Below are 24,428 nucleotides of genomic sequence, written 5' to 3'. Positions count from 1 at the left end.
GCGGCTGCCCAGGCTGCTGTGGGATGGCCAGGCATGGAAACGCCAGCACAGGACGGAGATAAAAACTGTAAGCCCTGCTTTTTTGTGGAAATGGTCATCCTGTGCCCAGGGTCGTGACTGCTATGGATGCAACTAGTCCACAAACCTCCTGAAGCAGTGGTAAAACACAGTCCCTTAGGGGTAGTCCACTAGGTTGCAATGGTCAAGGTGAGAATGGTGCTTTTGCAGCCCACTCTAGCCTTCAGCAATGCATCACTCTCAGAGGCAGCAAGGCTCCTACACCCACCCATCATGTCTGTCCCCTGGCTCCATGCAGATGTTTGGGTGGTGTTATACTTGATCTAACCAGTCCTGCTGGGGCTGGCCAAGGTCTAAACAGATGTACACAGCACATAGATGGCCAGACCCAACCATTTTGCCCACAAGATTTCACTCTTAGGGAGCAAAGGAGATCATTTCATGGAGAACAGCATGCAGCTGCTCACCAGCACATTAATTTTCTATCTAGCACTATAAGCAGTGTAACAATACATGCCATTATAAATTTCCCATTGATGATGAAATATTTTGCTTTAAAGATACAGGAGAAGTAGTTCTACTGTGTGTGAATAAAGAGACTGAGGAAATACTTGAAGCAACAGTAAATTTTTATATTAAATTTTTTCTAAGTACAAACACACCAAGCTACGTTGATTCTTGGGGCAAGGATATTCTGTATTCACTTGAAAGTAAATCAGGAAAAAAAAGCAAACATTCCAGTTTGTGGTATCCTCAAGTAATATAAATCATGATTATACCATTGAGGTTCATTGATGAAAGTGATCACTGTAAGTTTTACAAACACTTGTCACTGCCTGTAGTAATTTGTAATTAATTGTCTGTGAATGTTGGTTCAGGATCCAAAATGTCTTCATATGCATACAAGAAATATTTAAACAAATGAACACTTTGGAAAGTCTGAGATACCTTTGCACATTTTTTCTTTGCAAAGCTGTCTAGTGATATGTCATCATATCTCAGAATAGATGTTGGAGCAGAGTAGACTGCTCATCTATTCCTACTATGTGGTGTACAATTTTCATCTCATTATTACATCCTTAACTTCTAGGAAACCTTTTCTATTCTAAAGCAACAGTCCTCATCACACATGTTTTTACCTGTTGTTTCATGATTCTTTGAAAATCAGTTCATTATTAATTTTTTTTCAACTTTCACTGTGGTTTTTAATGCTTAATTCAGATAAACAAGGGAGTGCTTCCTGTCTATTTTGTACATTCTTTTAACCTGAAAGCAGAGGTCACTGTTTATGTCTTGATGTGAAAGCTGAGAGAGCTACCCTGCCACAGACCTGTGGGAGAACTTGTCCTATTCCCATGTGATTTTTGTTTTCCACATGTAGAACAGAGATAAACAATATTTCTTTACCTCTCTAAAATGTTCTGAGTGCTACAGATAGAAGAGTTAAGTGAGGACAAGCACTGATAATTAAATGGTCTGGGTGTTGCAGCAAGCAAAACTTGTTACCGACTAACTGGCAGTTTGATGGTAGGAAAGAGAGTAGAGGGGTTCTCTCTGAATTTTGAGGCAAGTTCAGAATGGAAAGTTAGAGGGCAACCTGCATGCTATCACCACCCCTCATCTAAGTTACACCTAACCTCTTGGTGCTTCTAGTTGACCAGAGACAGCTCTGTGTGGCATGAGCTGGAAAAGTAGGCCCTCTTTGGTGCAAATATGCTGAGCCTCCACCTACATAAAGGGCCATAGTGAAATAGTGTCCACAGCATTGCATCCCACCTTTAACGCAGAACACTTAGCCCTTTAGGAGCAGGAGATAGGAAAAAAGGGGCACCATAGTTTTCTTTGTCTGTTTGGCAATTAACCATTCACTGGCTTTTTTTGTTGTAACATGCACTTCCTCTCTTGTTTTCATTCAAGCTTTGTGCACCATGGAAATTAATGTGGAGAAAGACAAACAGACAGGAGAGACCAAGATTGTCTCTGCTTCACCTGTTGGCCCAGATGAGGCCCATCAAAGAGGATTCAAAGTCTATGATGATGGTTCCAAGGTAGTCTATGAGGTTCACTCTGGTGGCACAGTGGTAGAAAATGGAGTACATAAATTAAGCTCAAAGGACGTAGATGAACTTATGCAAAAAGCTGGACAATCAAGTGTAAAAGGAGGGTATGAAACAATGACTGTGTCAGACAAAAATATGGTAGCCGATGGAAACCTTAGCCATATGAAGGAGCAAATGCTCTTCAAGGAGGCAAAGCTGGAAATGGTACACAAATCCAGCAAAGGACGTGCTGTGAACCCTCAGCCACAAGACAAACCCTGTAGTGGTGAAACCCCAGAGGCCAATGCAGATCAGCCGGTGACAATGATATTTATGGGCTACCAGAACATCGATGATGAAGAGGAGACAAAGAAAGTGCTGGGCTACGATGAGACCATCAAGGCAGAGCTTGTGCTGATTGACGAAGATGATGAGAAGTCACTGCGGGAGAAGACAGTGACTGATGTTTCCACCATGGATGGGAACGCTGCTGAGCTGGTCTCTGGCAGGCCCCTGTCAGACACGACAGAGCCCTCCTCTCCGGAGGGGAAGGAAGAGAGCCTACCCTTGGAAGCTGCCCCAGGTACACAAAAGAAAAAGCGCTGTCAGTGCTGTATTGTCATGTGAACACCTCCTCCTTCCCTGCTCGAGGCAGCTCCTGCTCCATCACTTACCTAGACCTCACTATACTTCTAACTGCAATACTGTGAACTGGAAGTGAATGCCTCCATTGCCTTGCAGTTGGGTTGCTTTTCTTTCTAGTTCTTCAGGAAGAGGAACACATGGTTATTTTCCCATCAGGCATACAATTTGGTGTTGGGGAGGTGTTGGGGGATTTTGGCTTTTTTTTCTCTTTGTGTTGTTGATGATGGTGTTTTGTCTTGGTTCTTTTCCTTAATACTACAGAGTGAGAGATAAATGAGAAACAGAACATATGTTTTCATATTTATTTGATTTTTTTATTTATATTTTATACATATAATGAAAACATTTTTTACTTTTTTTCTTTAAATATCTGGCAGGCTTGATCAGATTCCTAGGATTTTGTGGGAGTCTGAGTTTCACAGCCACCAGATATGAGAGCCTTAAAAAATGTTAGTTCTCCTTTTTAAGAAAAATCACATTAAGCATTATTTTATAGATCATAATTTTTTTTTCTTGGTGGAAGGCTCAGATCACTTTACTGTTTTGATTTGCTTAAACTCAGACATGCCTTTCCCAAAAAATTGCATAATTTTGGTTTTTAGTAACTTTCCAGTTTAGTTTGTGGCATCAGAAGCACCCATTAGCCATTTCCGCTTATTGGTGATACCAGAAGTGGACGTTAATTATTCTTTCTAGAAAATGTATGAATGATCATTTTGCCTTATATAAATCTTCCAGATTACAGTATTGTACATGCCCTTCATCTCCCCAAATTACAGTTGAAATTGACATGAAAAAGATGCAGCTGTCATACCAACAGAAATGGAGTCATTCCTCAGAGTCACTTTCAGTAACTCTGCCAATGTTTATACATGAAGTTTTCCTGCTGAACTTCAGTAGAAGAAGGATACTATTTTCTATTTCCCTAGAATATAAATGAACTTTTCTGACAGTCTGACCCTGTCCCTACTGGATTCAGTGGCAAAATTCTCACTGCTGGGAATGGGGGCAGAGCCACGGTTTTCTTTCGTAGCTCTTAAGAAGTGTAATTTCTCACAGAGTGTACCTTCAGTGCACCTACATAATGACAGGCAATGGGATCTGATGCTGCCCTGTTTGTGCAGGTAAAACTCCTCTGGAGGCCCACTGGAGTTTTGTCAGAGCAGCTGTTTTGGGAGATCCTCTAGCCACAAGACTAATGTTTTCAAAAACTGCTGGTGGTTTTGGATGCTTCATTTTCTAATGTGAGGCACTAAAAGATGCTTGATTTCCAGTGCATTTCTCTTCACCTGACTTCTGAAAATCAGGCCTCTTTAAAAAACTGAAGATGAAAATGTAAAAATGTGAAAGCATCCAAAATCAATAGGTCTTTCTTTTTTTTCTTGTTCCTTGGTTCTTCTAAATGAGAAAGCAGCTAGCTTTTTCATGGTGAGTTATTATGAACCTGATTCTTGAATCATACTGGTTTGGCTTAAGTTTAACTTCACTCACTATAGTGGAGTTATTCCGGAATTATAACTGCATGAGTGAGATTAAAAATCAGGTTTTGTATTTTCTGATAGTGCAAACAAGTACTGAAGATTATTTTGAAGTGTCTTTGAAACTATCAGACTTATAATAGCAACTGAAAAAAACGGGGAAAAAAGAAAAAAGAAGAAAACAACAAAAGCCTATGATATTTCTGTTCTTTCTTAGATGGTGCTTTTACTGCATTAATTGTTAGTCCAGAGCATCTGATTAAACACAGTTCTTGCTCTGTACTCTTTTCTTTCTGTGCCAGTAAAAAAAGACACTTGTTCAGTGGTAGTAATATGAGGCACACTGAAAACCTACACAAAGAAAAGGTAATACCCATGTTAGGTCACTCAGGTGTCACTATGGAACTGGACAGATTTCTCACCACTGCCCAGGTGACTGTCAGACAAAAAAAACACCAAAAAAAGTAGTAAAAAAAATCAAGAGTAGTAAAAGACAGTCTCACCTCTTTGACTCCTGCAGAAAATTTGCTGACCTCCATATCAGCTGCAGTGACAGAAATTAATAGACTTCCACAAGCTCCCTTTGCCTCCCCTGGAGGCTCTTGGTTGGGAGAAGGACCAAACTCACCCAGAGAGGCTCTGCACAGAATTCTTTTGACTCAGGCTTAGATAGTTAATTCTTTTCACAGAGGGGAAGGGCCACAGAGCCTCATATTACAACAAAAGTTCTGGTGGCTGTTAGAAACTAGCAGCCTGTGTGTGTTTTTGGCTGAGTCGTGTGGGTTTTTTTTGGTTGGTGGTGGTAGTGGTTGGGTGGTTTATTTTTCATGCTTTCTCTCTTTTCCCAGAAATGATAAGCATTTATAAATCTAAACATTTCTTAAAACAAGACCCTAAGTTTCAAGCTCAGTATGGCAGGTGAGGCTGTCCCCAGGCATGTTTTGGAGCCCTGCAACACGAAGGGTGAAGCCCTTTCTGTCTTGCATCTACCTGTGAATGATGGGGAGGCCAGCGCACTTTGCAATAGTTCTGTCACTCTGGGGCCTGCTCACCTCACCAGTAATAAATCTCCCAGCCAGCTCCTCCTGGCCTGGCCAGTCGTCTTGTTGCTCACCACCTTTTCCTCTCTGGGTGTGATGCCACCTTCACAGCCATCCTGGCCTCATGGTGTCTTCACAGTCTAATCTTCTTCCCCCTGCAACTCCTGTCCCATACGGACATTTCTTTTCAAAACCTCTTGCTTGGAAAATTTGGGATATCATAATAACCTAACCTTTTCTGTCCCTGCATCTCTTGAGCCATGTGCTCCCCTGTCAGATGACCTTCTGGTTCAGCACCAACTCAGCATTTTGGGGATGACTCCCTTAGCAGCCAGCTTTGGGAGATGCTTGCTGACGCTGGGACCAGAACGTGTCTGAGACCACTACATCACCTGAGGCACAGCACGGTGAGGAGATGGTGGCACACCACAGCCCAGAAGTGGCCCTTTAGTGGTTAGAAGTAGAGCACAAGCCTTAAACCTTAAACCTCTCAAATATCTACTGCTCAGTACTTGTAGCTAACATTGAGTGCCTAGGATGGCTAGTCGTTTTTATGAGTTCACATTAACTCCATGGTTCACAGGCCCCGGTAGGTAAAGGAAAGCTAAAGGTTCATCTGCATAGGGTTGGTCTTTACAGGTCAAAGGCAGTTCCCCATCTGAGGTCAAGAAAAACATGAAATAGGAACTAATGGACCTGAAATAACAGGACCTTAGCTGAAACACACTTACTCCAATCATCCTCTAAGGGCAGCAGCCATGCCTGGACATTGCCTTGTCCCTTCGAGCCAACAGCCCACAGCCAAGTTACAGAGAAATTCAGATGCATTATCCCAGACTGATGAATGTAAACTGGTTTTCCAGGGATGGTTTGCGTTTGTAAGGGTTGGTTTTCCCATTACCCTTGGGTAGGAGGCTGCCTTTGGAAATCCATGCAATCAGGTACAAGGGAAGTAGCCTGCTCTGTAGTCAAGCAGAGAGACATTTTTGTAAAAATGAATATGGGGTGGATTTTTTAATATTGTTTTAAGCAAAATCCCTGTCTGTTTAATTTATGCCATCACATGTATATTTTCAGTTTCAGCATGAGGGGATACAAAAAAGTAGAGTCAAAAACTGGTTCATTAATAGCATTTTGCCACAACAAACTGCTCGCCTTAACTTTTGTAAGAAAAACAAAGAAAAACCTCTTTTCAGTGTATTTTTTCCTAGACTGGGAAAAGAAGTAACCTAGGAAACTTTTTTATATTTTGTATTTTATAAGTTTCTATAAACCCATGCTCCATGTTGTCCCTTGTTTGCATTCAGGGACCACTTCTTTTGCAAACCACTGCATTTAACTTCCATTCCTTCTTTTTTTTTTTTTTTTTTTCCTTTTTTGTAATTTAACAGAAAAAAATACAAATCAAAAACCACAGCATTATGATTAGTGGCTAGGCAATCTCTTTCAATTGCTAGAATATCAATACAGAAAGAAAAGAATTACAGGGTTGTTTTCTTTTTTTTAATTTCTTGTGGCTGATGTACTGTATGGTATATGTTTACAGAACTCCTCTGGTCTGCCTTTGTGATGTTATCTAAATGAATGACAAAGTAGGTATTATGTGCCATTTGACAGTTTGCCTTAGCATCCTTGGGTTTCCTTCTTCCTTTTTTGTATCTTTTATTTCCTTATTTTTTTTCCAAAAAGTGCAGGCTGTATTCCAAAGCTGTATAAACACAACATTATCTTTCAATCCCCAGGAAGAGAAGTGTACATAAGCCCTTCTCGGAGAAGTGTACCTCCACTAGTGCAGTATGAAACTTCAGTCCTGCAAACAAAAATGTGTATGCCTAATTCTGCTGTGTGTAGACCTGTTTCAGTCAACAGGACTACTCACAGGAGGAACATTGTAGGCATTGGCAAGATCAGGGCATGAATGATCGACAGTGTAGTTTGGGTGTTCCTTATGTACCTATACAGATTTTATACGCTGCTGAGTTTGCCCAAGGTGGTGTAATACAAGAAGCTAACTCTAAGCATTGTACTTCTACTGAGAAAAATACAAAATGAAATGGTGCTTAGTGTCTGGTAGGATCAGGTCCTGAGTCAGCATTGCTACCATCCATGAGCAAACATTCCGAGGGACTTGCCTGACAGCTAATAGTATATTAAGTGCCCTGCCATTGTATCTAAGTTCACCACTGATTCTTCACACCTAAAATTATTAAGATACCACAGACTAATCTGAGCAGAAAGATAGCATAGCAAATTTCTAGAAAAATAAAAGGTGTTCTACCTTTTAATTTAATCAAACATCGAAATGGCATACTTGGGAAAGTAAGCAGGGATATAATACAAAACGTAGTATTTTACATTTGTGTATTTTTTTAAGGAATAAATATTTTTGTAATGAGATATGAACCCTAGATGGGTATTGAGTTTTGGAATATCATCCTTCCCATGACATTAATCCTTTCAACCTTTTCATATGTTTATGACAATGTTCAAATTCTTGGGATCTTTTGTAGACCTAACCACATTTTTTTCCAGGAAGAAGGATCACAACACTTTTTAAAGAGTCAAGTTAGAAGAATAGAATCCAATAAACTGTTATAGACACAGCTAAATAATTAAACATGTTTCAGAGATAAAGGTGGACCTACACCTTCTACAGCTAGACAAATTTCTTTAACTAGAAGGCCAACATAGTAGGCAATAGCTAAATACTTTCAGCAGAGTGGTATGGCTAATAGGGGAAATATATGTTTTGTCATATTTTATCCAACATTAAATTTCAAAGTGCAAGAGATGGTGCCACTGGAAAGAGTTGAACAAAATATTTTAGACAAAGTAGAGGATTTTCCCACATGCTGAGGCATGGATTCTTTATTTTTTCTAAACTCATAAAGTTTCAATCAGTCCTTGCTGTCTGTTGGAAAGTTTAGGATTTGCTCAGATTGTGTTTCTTGAGCCTTCTGAGCAGCAAGACTAAACTTTAGTTCTGAGTTTAACAGTTGCAGATTATGACAACATCCAACAAAAACATAGACTGTAATTTTTGTATGTAAAAGAGTAAATTCTATAAAATGGCTGACTTTGTTCAGTTCCGAATATAAATGGATTGTCACCTGGTCCAAAGACAATATAAATCCAGCTTGTAATATAAACTTCTATTAACTTAACTTGTAAATAGTGACAAGGGTGCATGAAGTTCTTTTAAATGTCCCACTTATATTTAAAATTAAACAATTATAAAACTGAGTCTTTTTCCTTGTGGGTTCAAAGAGTCTTGCAAAATCTATAGCTTTTTACTTGTGACAGTTCTACTTAGGCTGTTCAGTGGATTAAGAATAGGTCACTTTTCTCGAGGGCAACTTGTGAAGAATTCTGAGCCCCTTCCTTCAGTTTGCAAAGCTTCTCTTACTTTGCGGGGTTTTGCTGCTATTGCATTTGAAAGCTTTCCTGAAATTGTTTCCCAAATTCTTCTCAAAGGTGGATTTAGGGGTTTGTTCTAAAAACTAATCTACTTCATAACTTGAATAAAACCTCCTTAATTAATTTTTTAGAATTAGCTGAGTAACTCAAGTTCACCAGTTTTTGTATATTTATACATTTTTAACTTGCACTGGTATGTTAGTGACTTATACCAAAATTTAGACCCTGCATATCTATTCGTCAGGTCTACAATACCTAAAAATTTGCCCATGAGCATAAAATGAAGCACCCGAGTAGTCTTTTTTAATGGGATATCCCAGATAAGTAAAATTTAAGCACATGCACAAATGTTTATAGGGTCTTGTCTTTAAACAATATGCTACAGGCAAGGCTTATGCTGCTTTAACTGTGTCTTCTCATAAGTTTAATTAGAATTTTAAATGGTGTTGTGAAATAGGTGCACTTTTCTGCAGAGGGTTTTAAAGGATGGTCTTGTTGCTGACTGTGTTTGAGGAGACAAACACTCTCTGAGAACTCTCAAAATCCCACTGCCTGGAGATTCAGGGAACAGAGGGGTAAACTTTATACCTCCACACAAACACAACGGAAAATAGGTAGTATAACTTTAATTTCCAAATTTTTCTCTCTGCACACCTCTGCCCCACACTCTGCCTGTCCCCTGTCTCTGTGTTTGTTCTCATTCTGAACACTGTGGCTCAACTTATCACTTTTTTTTCATGCCTCTGCTTCCCTTTCTGTGGTCTCCTAGAAAAAAGAGGGGGAAGAAAGGAGAGACCAGACTTATAAAACTCACCCTAGGCCTGCTGGTGTCAGTCCTAAGAAATTATGTTATTTTGACCTCACTATTTGGACATTTTCCTGCATTTTCCTAGATTCTTCAGATATATTTGGTATCAAAGGAGCATTCTCCTTCTCTATTCATATGGCATCCTATGGGTTACCTAAACAGCAAGTTCCGTTAAAATCTGGCTATTTAGGTAAATCTGTTGTCTCTCTTACTATTCCTTTGGAACACACTACGCCTCTTGAACTCATATGAGCCAGATGTGTCTAAGTACATAAAACATCAGCATCCAGTTCTTAAGAACAGCAGTTCTTACAGCAGCAGAAGGCAATCCACCCCACCATGTGTCAGGTTACTATTACCAGGGCAAAAAAGCCTGGAGAAAGTGTGAACTTCCCCACAAACTGATCCAGCATACAAAGCATTCTCAGTAAAATTAGCTGCCAAGAATCTACTGGTATGCCTCCAAGATAATACGCCTGTTAAAGAGAGGCAAACTCCAAAATTAAGAAGGTTTTGTGCAACTATATAAAGTCCCAGTTGAACATGACGCTTAAGCTACACTAACCTTAAGCACATACTTGATGAGTAACGCATACTTAACACAGTGCAGTTAGGGATAGCCTTGAGGATGTGTGAAGATCAGCCAGTATTTATAATTAAGGTGCTTTACCAATGATGGTAAAGATATTGTACCTGTTAATCCTGTTATTTTTCAAGGAACTACTTAGGGGAAGATACAACAGAAATAATCAGTCTGAAAGCTTTTGCTTTTCTGTTGATCAACTGAATCTGACTGCAGCAAAGGTAGCCAAGAAAGAGCAGGTCAGGACAAATGCAAACTCATTTCTGAAGGCTTTCTACCCCTCCCAACTACGTTCACTCCATAGACAAAGAATAACTCTTTATAGGGGTTCAAGAAAATGTTGTGTAAAATGCAGCTTTTATGGTGAATGTAGATTGTGGTTGAGATTTTTTTTAAGCTTTAGTCTCCCACTTTTGAGCTAATGTAAATAAAATCCCATTTTGTTGGGGAAAAACTGCTGTGCTAACACTGGATTAGAATTGCTGGGGATAGCTGCTGTACTTTGTAACCTGAAGTGTACTTTTTTGACTGTTATGTTTTTTTTTCTTCAGATTAAAAAATGAATACAAAAAAACCCACCAAAATAAAAAAATCGAGAACACTGCCAGCAACAGCCATGCTGTAACTGTGGCTTCTCTTTTTTTTTCTCTGTACAGTATTACTAGTAAATAAATCTGCCTTTTCACTGCACCTATTTCTGTGTCTTTTTACTGTCTTTCTCTCTACCTGCCACTGTTCAAGATACCCTGTGATCTCAAGGACATACTGCACCGGAGCTGCTTCTCTCACTAAAATAATTAAAGTACTAACTCCACAGTTGGGTTTTTTTCCTTTTCCTCCACTACTTTGTCCTGTTGCTGTTATTTTTATGAGATCCTTCATACATATTAACTCATTGTACCTGTTTCTGTCTCATTTCTTTTTTTTCTTTCCTTCAACTGTGATACTTTGCCAAGTATATTGATCCTGTTGCTCTAGTATCACATGGCACATTTTCACATTTGCAGAAGAAAACAAAAACTGGGTTTAGCCAGCAAGGCAGTGAGTTCTGAGCAAACTTACTTCCCAGCTGAGGGAAGTATTCCGTACAGTGTATATAATCTGTGAGAAAAGAACACTGAATTATTTAAGGACTGATAAAGTAAACAAAGTGTGCAATTTTCTTTCGTGGCTTTTCACAGACAGCATCCTCTCTATATCAGGACTGGAAAAACCTCACCATAGTCTGACTTGCAGGGGAAAAAAAAGAAAAAACCCTCAAGTAGTTTGTTTCTTTTTTTTCCTGAAATGCTATGTTTACCTGAGGTTAGAACTATGATAGGATCCATAACAAAACTAGGCATCACATGCCTCTTTCTCAGAAATTTAAAAATTCATCTTAAAATCTGACATTTAAAAAATGTATCACAAATGGCCCATTGCTACACAAGTCCCACCCTTTGCTCCTTTCACCTGGAAGCCATGCAGATAAAGGATATATGTATACACACAGACAGAAGTCTTTGCAATATGGTACTTCTAAGCATCACAGAAGGGAAAATGGCCCTGCATTTCTGCTTTATAAGCTAGTCCTGAAAGCTTTCCAGTAGGTGGGGCTTCAAATGAATTTTTTCCTACTTGTGTTCAGTGACAGAAAGTCAATTTGGCTGTTCAAGAAGACTCCATGAATGCTGGTAGAACTAGCATGGTTCTATCATCAACGGACTAGAATTGCTTCAGCTGAGAAAAATTATTATAATCGTTTCAACCTCTCTGGTTTTGCAAATATCTTCCTAATTCAGAATGTGTGACAACATGGCAAAATGAGGGATCATGAACTTGAGTTAGCAGTAGTGTATGTGAGAAGATCATGAATCAACAAGGGTATTATCATGTGCAACTAACTTAGTGCTTGGACACTTGGATACATCAGGAACATATTTCCTCTGTTAGTGCATACCATGGCCTGTGACATACTCTTATTTTCATTCCACCCCACTTTATTCCATAGCCATGAGAAGATTTTTCACCTGATAATTCCTCTGCTGTACAAAGCTGAGTCATCCATTCAAACACCAAAAATGGACTAGAAAATTTTAATATTGCTGCTGTTACTAAGGTTTCAGAAACAAGGTGTTTCCATGCATTTCCCCTTTTAAAACTTCTAAGATAAAAAAAGAGGAGGTAGGGATATTTTTAATGAAATGTTTAGCAGCTGATCGGATAGCATGGCACTCTTCTGAAGCTATTCTGGAGTAGTTCTGTGAAGGTCAGTGGCTTCACAGAAGTAAGGGCTTATTCAGCATGTAGGAGGCCTCTCAGGTTTTGTTTCCTTTTCATTTATTTTAATTGCTCTGTGTCCATCTGGTAACAGAAGGGAAATAGGTGCTTACTCTCAAAGTTCAACACTCAAGGTGTTTCAGTAATTGGGGGGGGGGGGGGGGAGGGGAAAGGAAATGGAATAGCACATTTTCAGAGAGCCCCTTACTTTCCTGCAAGACCTTCACAACCTGCCCTTAATGCCTCAAAACTCATAGCATATCTGCAACAATTCTTACTTCACACTATGATATTTTCAAGGTTATGTGAAGAAAGATTTAAGGCTAGTTACTGTAAGAATGAATAATAAAAAAGGAATAAGAACTTAATAACAGTTTTTGTTGTTCCAAGACCTCCATTTACAGTTCTCCTGTGCTGCTCAGATGGCCAATGCACTATGCACAGTCATATATGAATTTGCTGTAACTGTTCATGGGGAAATACAGGCTGGTCTCTGGAGGAGTTTGCAAAACCACAGCATTTGGCACAGCTATGCAGAACATCTTCCATGTTTACCAGTGATAGAAAAAACTACCTGCTTTATCGTCACAAGAGTCTAGTTGACACAGATCATCTTCTCAGATGAGACAAGGAAGTGGATACTTGTATAGAAATACAGTTTGCTGTATCAGACTTGGAAGAGGGCACTTCCTAAAATATAACCAAAATAAGAATTAAGGGGAAAAAATAGCTGGCTGAGAGGAAGACTGTGTCACTCCAAATCAAATATGGGGCAAGGAGGGTTTATGTTGGTGCACAGACTTTGGCATGCAAACCGAGGAACTTGGTTTCTGCAGAAAGAAGGGTATTGGCTGCTGCCTTTTGTACACAGCAGTTCTTCCTTGGTGTAGGGAAGCGAGGTCTCTGGACTCACTGAGCACTAATAAAGATGCTGGCTCAGGCCCTGGGAAACATCATTTTCAATTGCTGTCGCTCTGAGAGGTTCAGCATAATCTCACACAAAGTCTCTCATCTGCAGATCTACAAAGGTATGTAGAGACAACATCATCCACTTGATTTAGATGGGAAGTGCAGGTACCTAAAATCCTCTGTGAGACTGAAATTTTTTACATTTTACATCTTTAATTTAGGATATTTATCACTATCCTGCCTTGTGCAGATGTGGTGATGTGGCTGTTGGCGTCTGTCACAAGACAGCAGGAATGTGGGGCATGCTGTGGGCACACAGCATCATAAAATATCTTCTTACTGCTACAGTTTTGGAGTAGTTCTGCTTGTTACAGCATTGCCAAACCAGAAAAAATACAGGCTATATTGCAATCAAACCCAGCCAATTACAGCAGTCATGCATTTGCTGGTAATTACTGGTTTGCCATGAATTGGGAGAAAAAGGGTGTAACTGTAGCATGTTTGGCTTATAGGTAGGAAAACAAAAGGAAAAGAATAGGTGAAGGGGAAAAAAGGAGACGTGCAAAAATGGGTCACTTTCTCAGACATGACAGATCAGTTCAGCTTCCTTTTTGAATACTTCCCACTGTATGTAATGCATTGCTGGCTACAGATTCCCTCTGGCTATAGATGAGTCTGCTCCAGCAATGGCAGCAATATGGTAGCTCTTGTGAGCAGGGGGGAATTGGTTGAGCTAATCAGCCCTGCTGTAAAAGAGGTTATCTATTCACTTGAGCATAACGCTGTGCTAAAATGACTATACAGCGGTTCCACTGGAGTGTGGTAGATATATCATTAATTTTAAAGCAAACGAGATTACTTAGCCCTGATAATTTTTTAAGTAGATTGTTGCTGCACGGTATTTGTTGCATTGCGAGATGCTTCTCAACATGCTGTGCTAAGTTATAGAACATCTTTATTGCTCCAGAAATAAGGGTTTATAGACAAAGATGGAGTGCTTCCTTTTGATGACCAACTTAGGCAATTTTATATCATTTATGGTTAAGTTACCACTGAGAAGGGGTAAAGTGATGAATCTGTTAAATACCACATGCAGTTGCACACTGAGAACAAGGCTAACATCTGGAAATTCTCAACTGCTTCTATTTCAGTCTGCATTTTTTTACAGAAGCTGGAGGTCACCAAGGGGTTAGTAAATTGTGAGTGTTAACTAAGACAGATACCACCCTGGGAAGAAAACTGCCCTTAAGATGAGAGAAGTAATTTCCATTTTTGCTTCTACAACTTATGCTGAAATTTTAGTGCTTTTTAAAGTCTTTTCTGAATCGCCAGCTCATGGAGTCAAACAATTTGAGCTGAGTCCTTGCTGTAATTAAAAAAAAAAAAAATCAAGAAGAGAAACAGCAGTTCCTGGGATTCCTGGCTACAGATGAAAATTGGAAAATACTTGCTCTAGCTGCATGTGCAAGTCCTGCAGGTCTGTGGTACTCTATTTTCTGAGCCCTTTTCTGTGGCATTTATGAGACCACAGACAATATTCTTAAGCGTTCTTGAATACAATAAGGAAATGAGACTAAGACAAATGCAGAAGCTACTGAAATATTTGACACTGTTTAGTTTCTCCACTGATTTTATACACCATGATTTTGAGTTCACAGAGCTGGAAATTCTGAGATTAATTTATTGATGCCTCTTCAAAATGTGCCAAACATTTGCTAAATATTAACAAATCCAGGACCTATCATGGGGGCTGTTACCTGCCTGTCTCCATTTTCTTCACACAAGTCCTACAAAGGAAACACTGGGGCTTAAAGCTCTAAACAATGTTCAGAGTATTTAAAAGTTCTAATTGAAAGTCAGAATAAAAGGAAACTAAATCTTTTCTCTCATCCAGCACCAAAAAGTGTCCTCCTCTAATCCATAGACTAAAAGGAATTAAATTCAGTTTGATGTCAAAGAACAGATTTCACAATTTAACAGCTGCAAATATTAGAAGCAGAGCCAACAAGTCCCTGAGAAAAAAGTCCATTTGGGCTTTCTGGGTCAGAACCTTACCCCAAGCCCAGCCAGTGAACTTAGACTGCCTGTGTGGGAAGTCAAGGCAGACTTTGTCAAAAAGCACTAGAAATAAAGGAAAGTATTGAATTTAGTTTGAAAGACCCTCCCTGGTGCAATAATATTTTTAAAGCTAGGCTCTTGACTGCCAGAGACATTGCAAGATGTAAATAACCAGTCCCAAAAAGTGAAATTCAGGAAGGGGAGCATAGGCTTTGATTGCATATCCAGCTTACGCTGAAGAACTGCACTACCCGTCACCATCAGCACTGAAATGTAACTGGGTTTTTTATTTTATGAAGAATATAAGTGGCACAAAATCAAGATGTTTTTACAAAAGGCTCTGCTGTGTGCAGAACTTCAAAAAGCAAATCTCTTTACAGCAGTAAAGTGGGGTTGACTCCACAGTTACATTGCCTGGAGCTCCTGGTGTGTTCCAATATTACCTACTATAAAAGCACATGATTCACTGCCCAAGTTACAGCCTTTATTTTCATCTTATGTGTTTAGTCATTTTCAATTATGTACAATTATGTTTTTAAAAGTTTGGTATGGGGAGTTTATAGAAAAGCTAATAAGCTTTTTCAATAGTAAGCAGTCATGTTAGTACATTACTGTGATACAGGTTGTTGAAAGCCATGTTTTTTAAATAGGTAAGAAAAAACATGTCCACTAGGAAATAAAAACCCCTACTTTTAGAGAACAGACCTGCAAAAGATATGTTGGAGAAAAACTTAACCCTTTTACTAGTCTTTGAATCTCTACAAATGCTTTCTGTCATAACAGAAAAGAAGCAGCCATCTACTTGAATTTAATAACATGGGTAGCCAAATTTATTTCCATGGATCTACTTGTACCATCTGATTTCTTTAGCAACTTCTTCACAAAGCCCCAGATAACTGGAAACAACAGAAGATCTAGGCTATCCATGTGAAAAAAAAAACATCTTTTTTGGAGAGCAGGATTGTTAAACAGTGACAGGCAAGAGAGTGAGATAATTATGAAATAGGTTCAAGTTGAAAGAGAGAGAATTTAGGTTAGATATACAAAAGAAATTCTTTACTGTGGGGATGGTGAGGCCCTGGAACAGCTTGCCTGGAGAGAAGTTGTGGATGGCCACTCCTAGTCAGTGTTTCAAGCGAGGGATAGGGCTTTGAAAAAACAGATCTAGCTGGAGGTCTCCCCTGCCCATGGCAGGGGAGTTGGAACAAAGTATCTTTAAGGTTCTTTCCCGTGTAAACTGCTCTATGGAATGCAATTAAGTGCTTAAAATGAACTGATCTGCCTCAACCTCCAGTGATGAAGGTCTTGCCTTCTGTGTAATGACTACATAACTGCGTAACCCTTTTTCTTCCAAGACCTCTATTTTGCAGAAATATCTTCTTGATCCTCCACTATTAATGGGTGGGGAAGCCCACCACCTATTTGTCCCTACAAAGAATGGGATGGTGCTGAGCAGAGAACCAAAGGAGGCAGAAACTTGTTACATGGTGTTCTGTTTTAAGGAGGCTGAAAACGCTGTCAGCGTTGGAGCAGAATAAATAATGTTATTTTAATTCAGTGGTGAAAACTAACAAATAAATGCAGACTAAAAGAGATTCTACCAGGCTGGTTCCAAAGTGAAACTTTCTGAATTAACCTGTTGTTTTAAAAAAAACATAATTCAAAGGCAGAAAAAAGAAAAAAGAAAAAAAAATCCATAATATCTCATATGTAGTTAAATTATTGCTATGACATTATCAGAACATTCTCTTCAAATTTTCTATCCAAAATTATTATTAGTGATTCTAATTACTATTGGTGATTTCTATGTGATTTTGTTCTTTTAGAGCTCTTTGTGGTTTTTTTTCAGAAACTTTGCTGTTCAGAGTCAAAGGGAAATTCCCTTGGCTTCAGCCAGCACTGCACTTCTACGTGAAGCCTGTGGGGCTGACATTGCAATTTCAAATCAAGTGTGTATAAAGATGCAGCTAGCTATAGGCAAGAGAGTCACAGCTGTATATTGTCAGTACTGGGTGATGCTCCTTTTCCTGCTGACTGTGGCTAGCTCTCTGATTTTCCCTTATCTCCTGACTTCTGCCACTTTCCCTTCAGCTGCATGCATATTTGCCCTTATTTGAGCACCTCATAGATGTCTCTTAAAGCAGAGACCAAATTTGATGCTGCCATCAGAAAGGAAGATGCTGGTCTAACATGCATTGTCATGCATATGAAGACTAACTAGCACATCTGTTTGACAGATGTTAAAGTTTGTGAATAAACTTTTCTCCAGAAGTATGTTTCCAAGAATAAAGATGAGGCGTGATTGCTTTCCTGGACACATCGACCCTTGTATACAAATCTTCCAGCGTCACATGAATCTTGAACCCTTAGACAATGCTGATGTTTGCATGACTTACATTCAGATATAATATCTGACCTCAAAACAAATCTTCCCTTTCTCACTTCCACTGCATAAAGTAAGCAAAACTCAATTCAGGTAGTAAAGGCCGAGGCAAGAATATAACATGGTTTTTCCAGAAAGATCTCAGTGATAAAATGTCTTGTAGACCCCCTAGCACTCCAGAGAGGTCTCAGAACTGGAAAGCAATAAGCAAGTAAAACACAACCTTGAAGCCAAAAGCTCTGCAAATCTGGTCACTGCTCAAAGCCATGGTTTCTGGATTCCTTACTCAAGTCACCTGAGCTCTCTACCTCAGCCTATCTTGCTGTCTAGTTTTCAAGCGGAGACATTATTCATCTTAGGATAGCAACGTGAGCATTAATCAGTGATTATAGGGACTATCTCCATCAGGTTGTACAGCAGTTTTGGTGGTTTTTGCCTGTTTCACTACAAATAGTTAACACTGATTACAACAGAGTCACTAAGACAGAGTGGCTAGCACATTCAGTTAATTTTGTCTTTAAAAGAAATCCTCTCCTGAATAAAATCTGTGTGTTTTAGTAGAGGAAAACTGGCATTCTGTCCATATAAACACATGCTGCCTTTTAAGTTTCAATATCACTGCAAGATAGTTCAGGGCCCTTGTGGATTTATAGGATAGCTTGGAAAATTGCCCCTGGGACAGTCAGGGAACAGGATTCTGTTCTCTGTTGAAGCAAAGTGGCATCCACAATCCCAAGTAGGTGGTCAGATGAGTGATTTTTTTTGTAGTTCAACATATACTCCTCCTCTGACTCTTAAAGTGGGAGTCAGGCAAAGACAGACAAGTGCCTAGTTGGGCAAGCTATGGAAGATGTCATATATTGCAGATATCACAGCTCATCTGAATTCAAGGGAAGTTTATCAAGGAGAAAACACACTTCTGGTGCAAGGGAGTCCTGTGAGAAGAGAAAAGGAAGAATACTTGCAGGTTTTCCCAGTCTGAGGAGATATAGGGAAGCACCAGGCAGCACAATAAGTTGCAGGTGGAGAAAATACCAGTTCTTCAAAGCACTCATACTGAAGATGGGGTTTAGGCTCCAGCCTGCTTAGCTGGTCCACTAGGAAGTCCTTGTACATGTTATAAGTCAATGTCTGTATTTCCTGGAAGCAACCAAAGTATCATCTACAATAAACAAAAACTCAAAAGGGAAAAGTTTTATACTTGGAGAACACACAGAAAAGCTTACCCTTGATAGTTTTTTGAGGTTTGCTGCTGCCCACTGCAAGCATTCCAAGTCAAAACTACCACAGTCCAAATATGAGTCTGCTGTCCATGTAATTAAGAGCAGAGGATCATAGGCCACAAAGATCAGGAGCTAGGCAAACTTCATGGCTAGGCTAAGTATTGGTTTTGCACAAGGGTGACAGACATCCATATGATTTAAAATGGACATAGGTCCAGGCCTTCCCAAAAAATGGGTGAGCCAGCACCTGTGATTGATATACATCTGTTAATGTCATTTGTGCAGAGATGTGCTGTACAGAGCATTATGTCCATATCAGACCATGCTGTTAACCAGACCGGTAGACGAAGCTGAAAAGCCTCCATAAACATTAACCTCAAAGACAATCCAACTTCAAATTCTCAGACCTGAAAGATCAGCTTCAGCCAGAAAAAATGAGCACATTGAGACCTCCAGGCATTAACTTCTCTCTCATTTGCTATTTAGATTTAAAAATAAGTTTTCCGTGGAAAATGGTTGTTGTAGCAGTCCCTTGTCAGTTCTGTCTTGAAGGGTTTAGTCAGTCTCAAGGATTACATTGGCTGTACACTGGGCTCAGAACTGGGCTGAGCTTGAAGACAGACCTCATAGTCATGAATAGTTTTATACCTGCAGCAGTGAATGATGGGGGGGGGGGGGAATGTTCATGTATGTGCTGAGAATATTCCCTGACACAACAAATACAGGCCTAAGTTTATAAAGAAATATTTGGTATTAATTCTAAACAGTCTGTCCTTTTGTTAGTGTATTCTTCTGCCTTTGGGTTTTTAAGCTTTATCGTTGAGGCAGGACTCACTTTTTTGTTGTTGTTTTTAGCAACATGCAGGCAATATACATTCTAGGATGCACAAGTATCCTAGAATGTGGCAAGAACAGGGCAAAGGTGAAAAATTTCTGATGTCTTATGTCAAAAAACTAGCCTCAGACCCTACATTTTACAAAATCTGGTAAACCTTCAGCTGTGCAATACTGCCTGCTCTGAAAGCAACAGCTGGATTCCTGGCTCCATTGCAATCAAAGGAAATCTTATTTCTGATTTCCTGGGACCAGAATACACAATGAATCTCTGTGTGTAAATCTTTGCAGGCCTGGATCGTAAAAAAATTACATGAAAGGATGTATTACTTTCCATAAGCCATAAAATTAAATCAATATATTAATATTACAAATACCAGCTTTCTGTGAAGTTAAGTTTAAAAGAAAAGTCTACTCTGTTGCCAGAAAGTACTGAATATCTTGTAAAGCTTCCCACTGTAAAAATATATATATATATATATATATATATAATTGTGTAAATTCTCTCACTGTAACTAATGTCATCCATTTCCCCTAAAATTATGTAAAGAGATGTGAGACTTCAGTCTGGATATCAAGTATTTATGAAATACATACTAAACAAAAATCTTCCAGCTGAGCCATGAGAGATAGCATACTTGAAGTTGTGCAGAAAGGTTACTTGGTATTTGTTTACATTGTAAAACTCTGCCTACATATACATTAGCCCATGTGACTGCTTGACTCACCTTCAAGATTTTGCACAGACCGCTGTGCATGCCTAGCTTTGATATTAGCAAATTCAAAGTCCAAAGTTTTTGAAAATACAAGTCATCCAAAGAAAACTAACACTGACATTTGGATTAGTTCTTATTACCAGCAAAGCTGTGAGGTTCAGTTCGATAGTTATTCTTTTATAATTCCTCTTTCAAATTTCTATCTGAATCAAAAGTGTCATTTGTAAAGTACTGTGAGTTAATGCATGATAAGATAGAGGCAATGTAGTCTGAACTGCAAGGTATATAGATCTTAAGTTAAACAAGATTAACATCTGGAAAAATGGGTGAGGAATGACAGGGTGATGTATTACACAGAGTGCAGCTGCTGATAGAAGTGAACTCAAGGGGTTATAGGGTAAATAAAAATATTAGAACTGTTTCCAGAAATTGTTTAATCAAAAACTATTACTATCATAGAAACGACCAGATTTTTGAAATAATATGTATTTCCATCAGATTATAATTCTTGTTTTCAGATAAAGTGATAAATCCAGTGTGGTTACACATATGAAACCTTGGCAGCTGACATAATGTGAAATTAAGCCTCCCTCAAGAGTCATAGCTAGTTTAATGGCAACATGATTATGCTAATGGCAAAGTGATGGAATCTTGCACAGCAGTAGGTGTGCCTTGTGCAACTGACTGGGTACACTAGATTTTACTGAAGTACTAGATATCCTAAGTATTTGTGGAATATCTTTTTATTTCCAGGAAATTGTGAAGAATTGAATGGAAGTGGTCTTTAGCAATTGAAGTGCAAAAGGTGCTGTAAGCTATATTTTAGCATTTAATGTGTATTTTAAAAAACCAGCATCTGATTAAGGCAGAGAAGCACTTTCATTATTGTATGAAAAATGAGGACCTAAGACAGGAGACAATGAAGTGACTGCTTACAATGTGGTAACTCATCCATTTCCTCAGAAAATATAGTTTTCTGATGCCTGTATGTTTCTTCAGTGTTCCTATGCATTCATATTTAGTCTGCATGGAGGACATAAACTAAAGAGCTACCAGGCAGGTAATTGTTTGCCAGCAGCAAGGAGCCCTGTTAAAAACCCTTCAGGGTGTTTCAGTGCCCAGGGTGGGAATGATCCTCCAGCCTCTAGCCTCCTGTATGTACATTATGCTGATGTATCCCATCAGCAAACATTCTGTGTACAACACATCATGAGGAAAGTTTCTGCTGCCCTGCAGGTGTGCATCCCTGGCATCAAGAGCTGTTAGGTCCAGAGGCAGTTCTTGTTATTAATAGACCAGGCTGTTTTGCACGGTGTGCTAAAGTGAGGAAAGATTACCTGCCATTCCTTTATGTCAATGCACTGCTGCAGGAAATGCCATGGCATTACATAGGAGAAGCATGACTTGCTCCCATTATGGCTGCATCTTTTACTGCTTCCTTGTATAACCACTGTTCTGACAATGTTTTGGGAGGGCAGAAAAGTATCTCCACATTTGAACAAAAATGTTTTGTCTTCCTTTCTATTTTTCTTTGCTTTTCCAAATTCCTGCAACTTTCTGGTCATTTAATTTCAACTAATGTACAATTTTCCAGTAACGATTTCCCAAGTCACTGATTTTTAATGGTAGCATCCTGAACAAAAGCAAGTGAGGCAATCAATATGCCTTAAACCACAGTAGACAGAGATGTAATTACATAGGAGCAAATCCAAAATAATATCCCATTTTACCAGAATAAGATGTATCTTCTAATTTTATAGCCAAAATAAAATAAAAATTTATAAACCAGAAGCCATTGTTACTGGTTCATTGAAAAGGAGAAGATAAAGGGAGAATATTTATTAACCTGTTTGTCTCCCAGCATTGTTTCTCAGATTACCCAGAGCTAGACAGAAGCCAAAAGGCACCTAGAGAGAAGGAAAATGCAGAAATGTTAAACTGCTAGCTCCCATTTCTCCTTCTCCAAATATTCACCCACACAATGAATATACTTCTCATTATAACTCTAAAAAGAGTTGGGTACCCCACAGCAACTCTTGTAGAAACTCAGAAGGCGACCAGCCTCAGAGTGAGGGAACAAGGTCCCATTCAACTTGGGTTGCACAGAACAAGGCCCTGCTTGTGTCTCCGTCTGTTTGTTTCCATTATGCATATGCAAAGCCTTAGGCCAGGCATTGTCTTTCAACTACATTTGCATTAATCAAGAAACATCTCTGCTCAGTAAATCTACTGGGTTTTAAAGCGTAAGGTTTTGGATGGCACCAAAATATTCATATGATCATCTCAGCTTTTAAAAACAAAGAAACAGACAGACAGACAGACAAACCCACCAAAAACCTCAAGCATCAATTTGAAGTCAACTATCCACCTCCTTCCGCAAAACACAGGGAAGCAAATTTAGCCCTAAAATAAGTATGTAAACATCTCACTGACTTCAATGGCCATTCAGCTTAGCTGTGTCAAATCTGAATTAGGCCTTAGGTCTCAAACTGTCTTTTCTCTTGCCATCTGTCTTCCTTTGCTAACCTTATTAAATAGTGTGTCTTTACTGAGTGTGAACCTATTCTTCTGATCCTTTCTCTGCAATAGACATTGCTAGAGGCTAAAATTCCTGAAAGTTATGACTACTTTGACTGCCTCTGCCTCTAGATACTATGAGAGCTTCCTTTAAGGTGGTCTGAAATTCAGACTGTGAATTAAAAATTCCTGAACATTCAATCTTTTCACGGTCATATCTTAGACACTTTTAAAATTACTAAGCTGTTCAGCAAGCCATAAATAACCCAGTTCAGTTCTTGGGTTAACTGTCTGTTCTCCTTAGATATTTCTGAACTGTTAGTGCTAAACATAGTTGTTCACACACCGTGTAGTTGGTGAGGGTGTAATGCAGAAGAAAAAGCAAACAAAATAATTTTTCCAGTCCAGTAGGGCATTTCTTTTGTGCATAGAAACTGTCTTTTACTGAGATAGAAAATTCATGCTGTTCTCAGAAAACAAATGTGGAAAATCCAAGCAACCTATCTGCATTATTAAAATAAATTAAGCATGACAGTTATTTTTATCTGTTACTTGGTACACATAGTGAAGAGTCTATTTGAATAGCCTGAATAAGGGAAGAAGCAGTCACAAACTTACTTTAAACTCAGGCTGAACTATTCACAAATTGAGAGCTGCTGAGTATCAAGTAATTTGATTACTTTATCATCATTTAAAGAGAAAGGAAAATAAAAAAAGAGAAGAAAAACCCAACAAACTAAACACAAAATCACCAAATGCCACCTCCTCTTTATTCATTATGTTGCACAATATCATGTTCCATGCAAGACTTGATATGAAAGTAGAGTGGTTCTTTCAGAGAGAGGCTTTCTAATACACATCTAATCTCTAAAAATCTCACAAGTAATGTAGCACGCTAGATTTCAGCAGGAATGGTTTAAATAAGCAGGTTGACATTTGGGGGCTTACCCTGAAAGCTTCTGAAATTTCCTGCTCTTTGGTTTGTTTGGGTTTTTTTTTCTATTTCTCTTTCCTGTTTGTTTTCAGAACTGGATTCTTTGTCTACAGGACAGGCTGCCTCTTCAAAGTGTTATTTTAAAATCTTATAAAAGTAAGTAATAACTCTAGCACTGAAGCAATAAGTATTTGAGTTACAGGTAATATGAAAGGTAATTGAAGCCCTGATGTAATTTTATGCTTTCTTCATGCTCCATTCCACTGCTATTATGGGCTTATTGTCAAGATGGGAGCTGCACAAAACTATTATTGCTACCATGGTACAGGCTCTGCCTGTAAACTCTACAGGCTCTGTAAACTCTAAAGTGGTTTTATTTTCTCAAGACAGTAGCTAATTCTCTTAGGAAGACACTTTACTCAATCAACACTATTCAGTGTTCATGCTAAGGAGGAAGGGAGGGAACAAAAGAAATAGGACAGGTAAAGAGAGATGCAAGTACACGACAAAATCTATATTTTTAAAGGAGGTGAGTTACAGCTTTAAAACACCCCCAGCTAGGCTCAG

General features: G+C 38.9%; 1 protein-coding gene across 1 annotated transcript in view; it reads left to right on the top strand.

The window, feature by feature from the left end:
- The window catches only part of PALM2AKAP2 (PALM2 and AKAP2 fusion), a 272,229-nt gene that overhangs the window by 131,544 nt on the left and 116,257 nt on the right, over positions 1-24,428 (top strand). Inside the window, exon 7 of the mRNA XM_066338760.1 lies at positions 1,936-2,640. Within this exon, the coding sequence (XP_066194857.1) occupies positions 1,936-2,640 (705 nt within the window). The remainder of the gene's footprint in view (positions 1-1,935; positions 2,641-24,428) is intronic.

This window comes from Sylvia atricapilla, chromosome Z, assembly GCF_009819655.1.
Source record: "Sylvia atricapilla isolate bSylAtr1 chromosome Z, bSylAtr1.pri, whole genome shotgun sequence".
Lineage (NCBI taxonomy): Eukaryota > Metazoa > Chordata > Aves > Passeriformes > Sylviidae > Sylvia > Sylvia atricapilla.
Note: the sequence above shows the minus strand (reverse complement) of the source record. Positions and strands in the feature narration are given on the sequence as shown.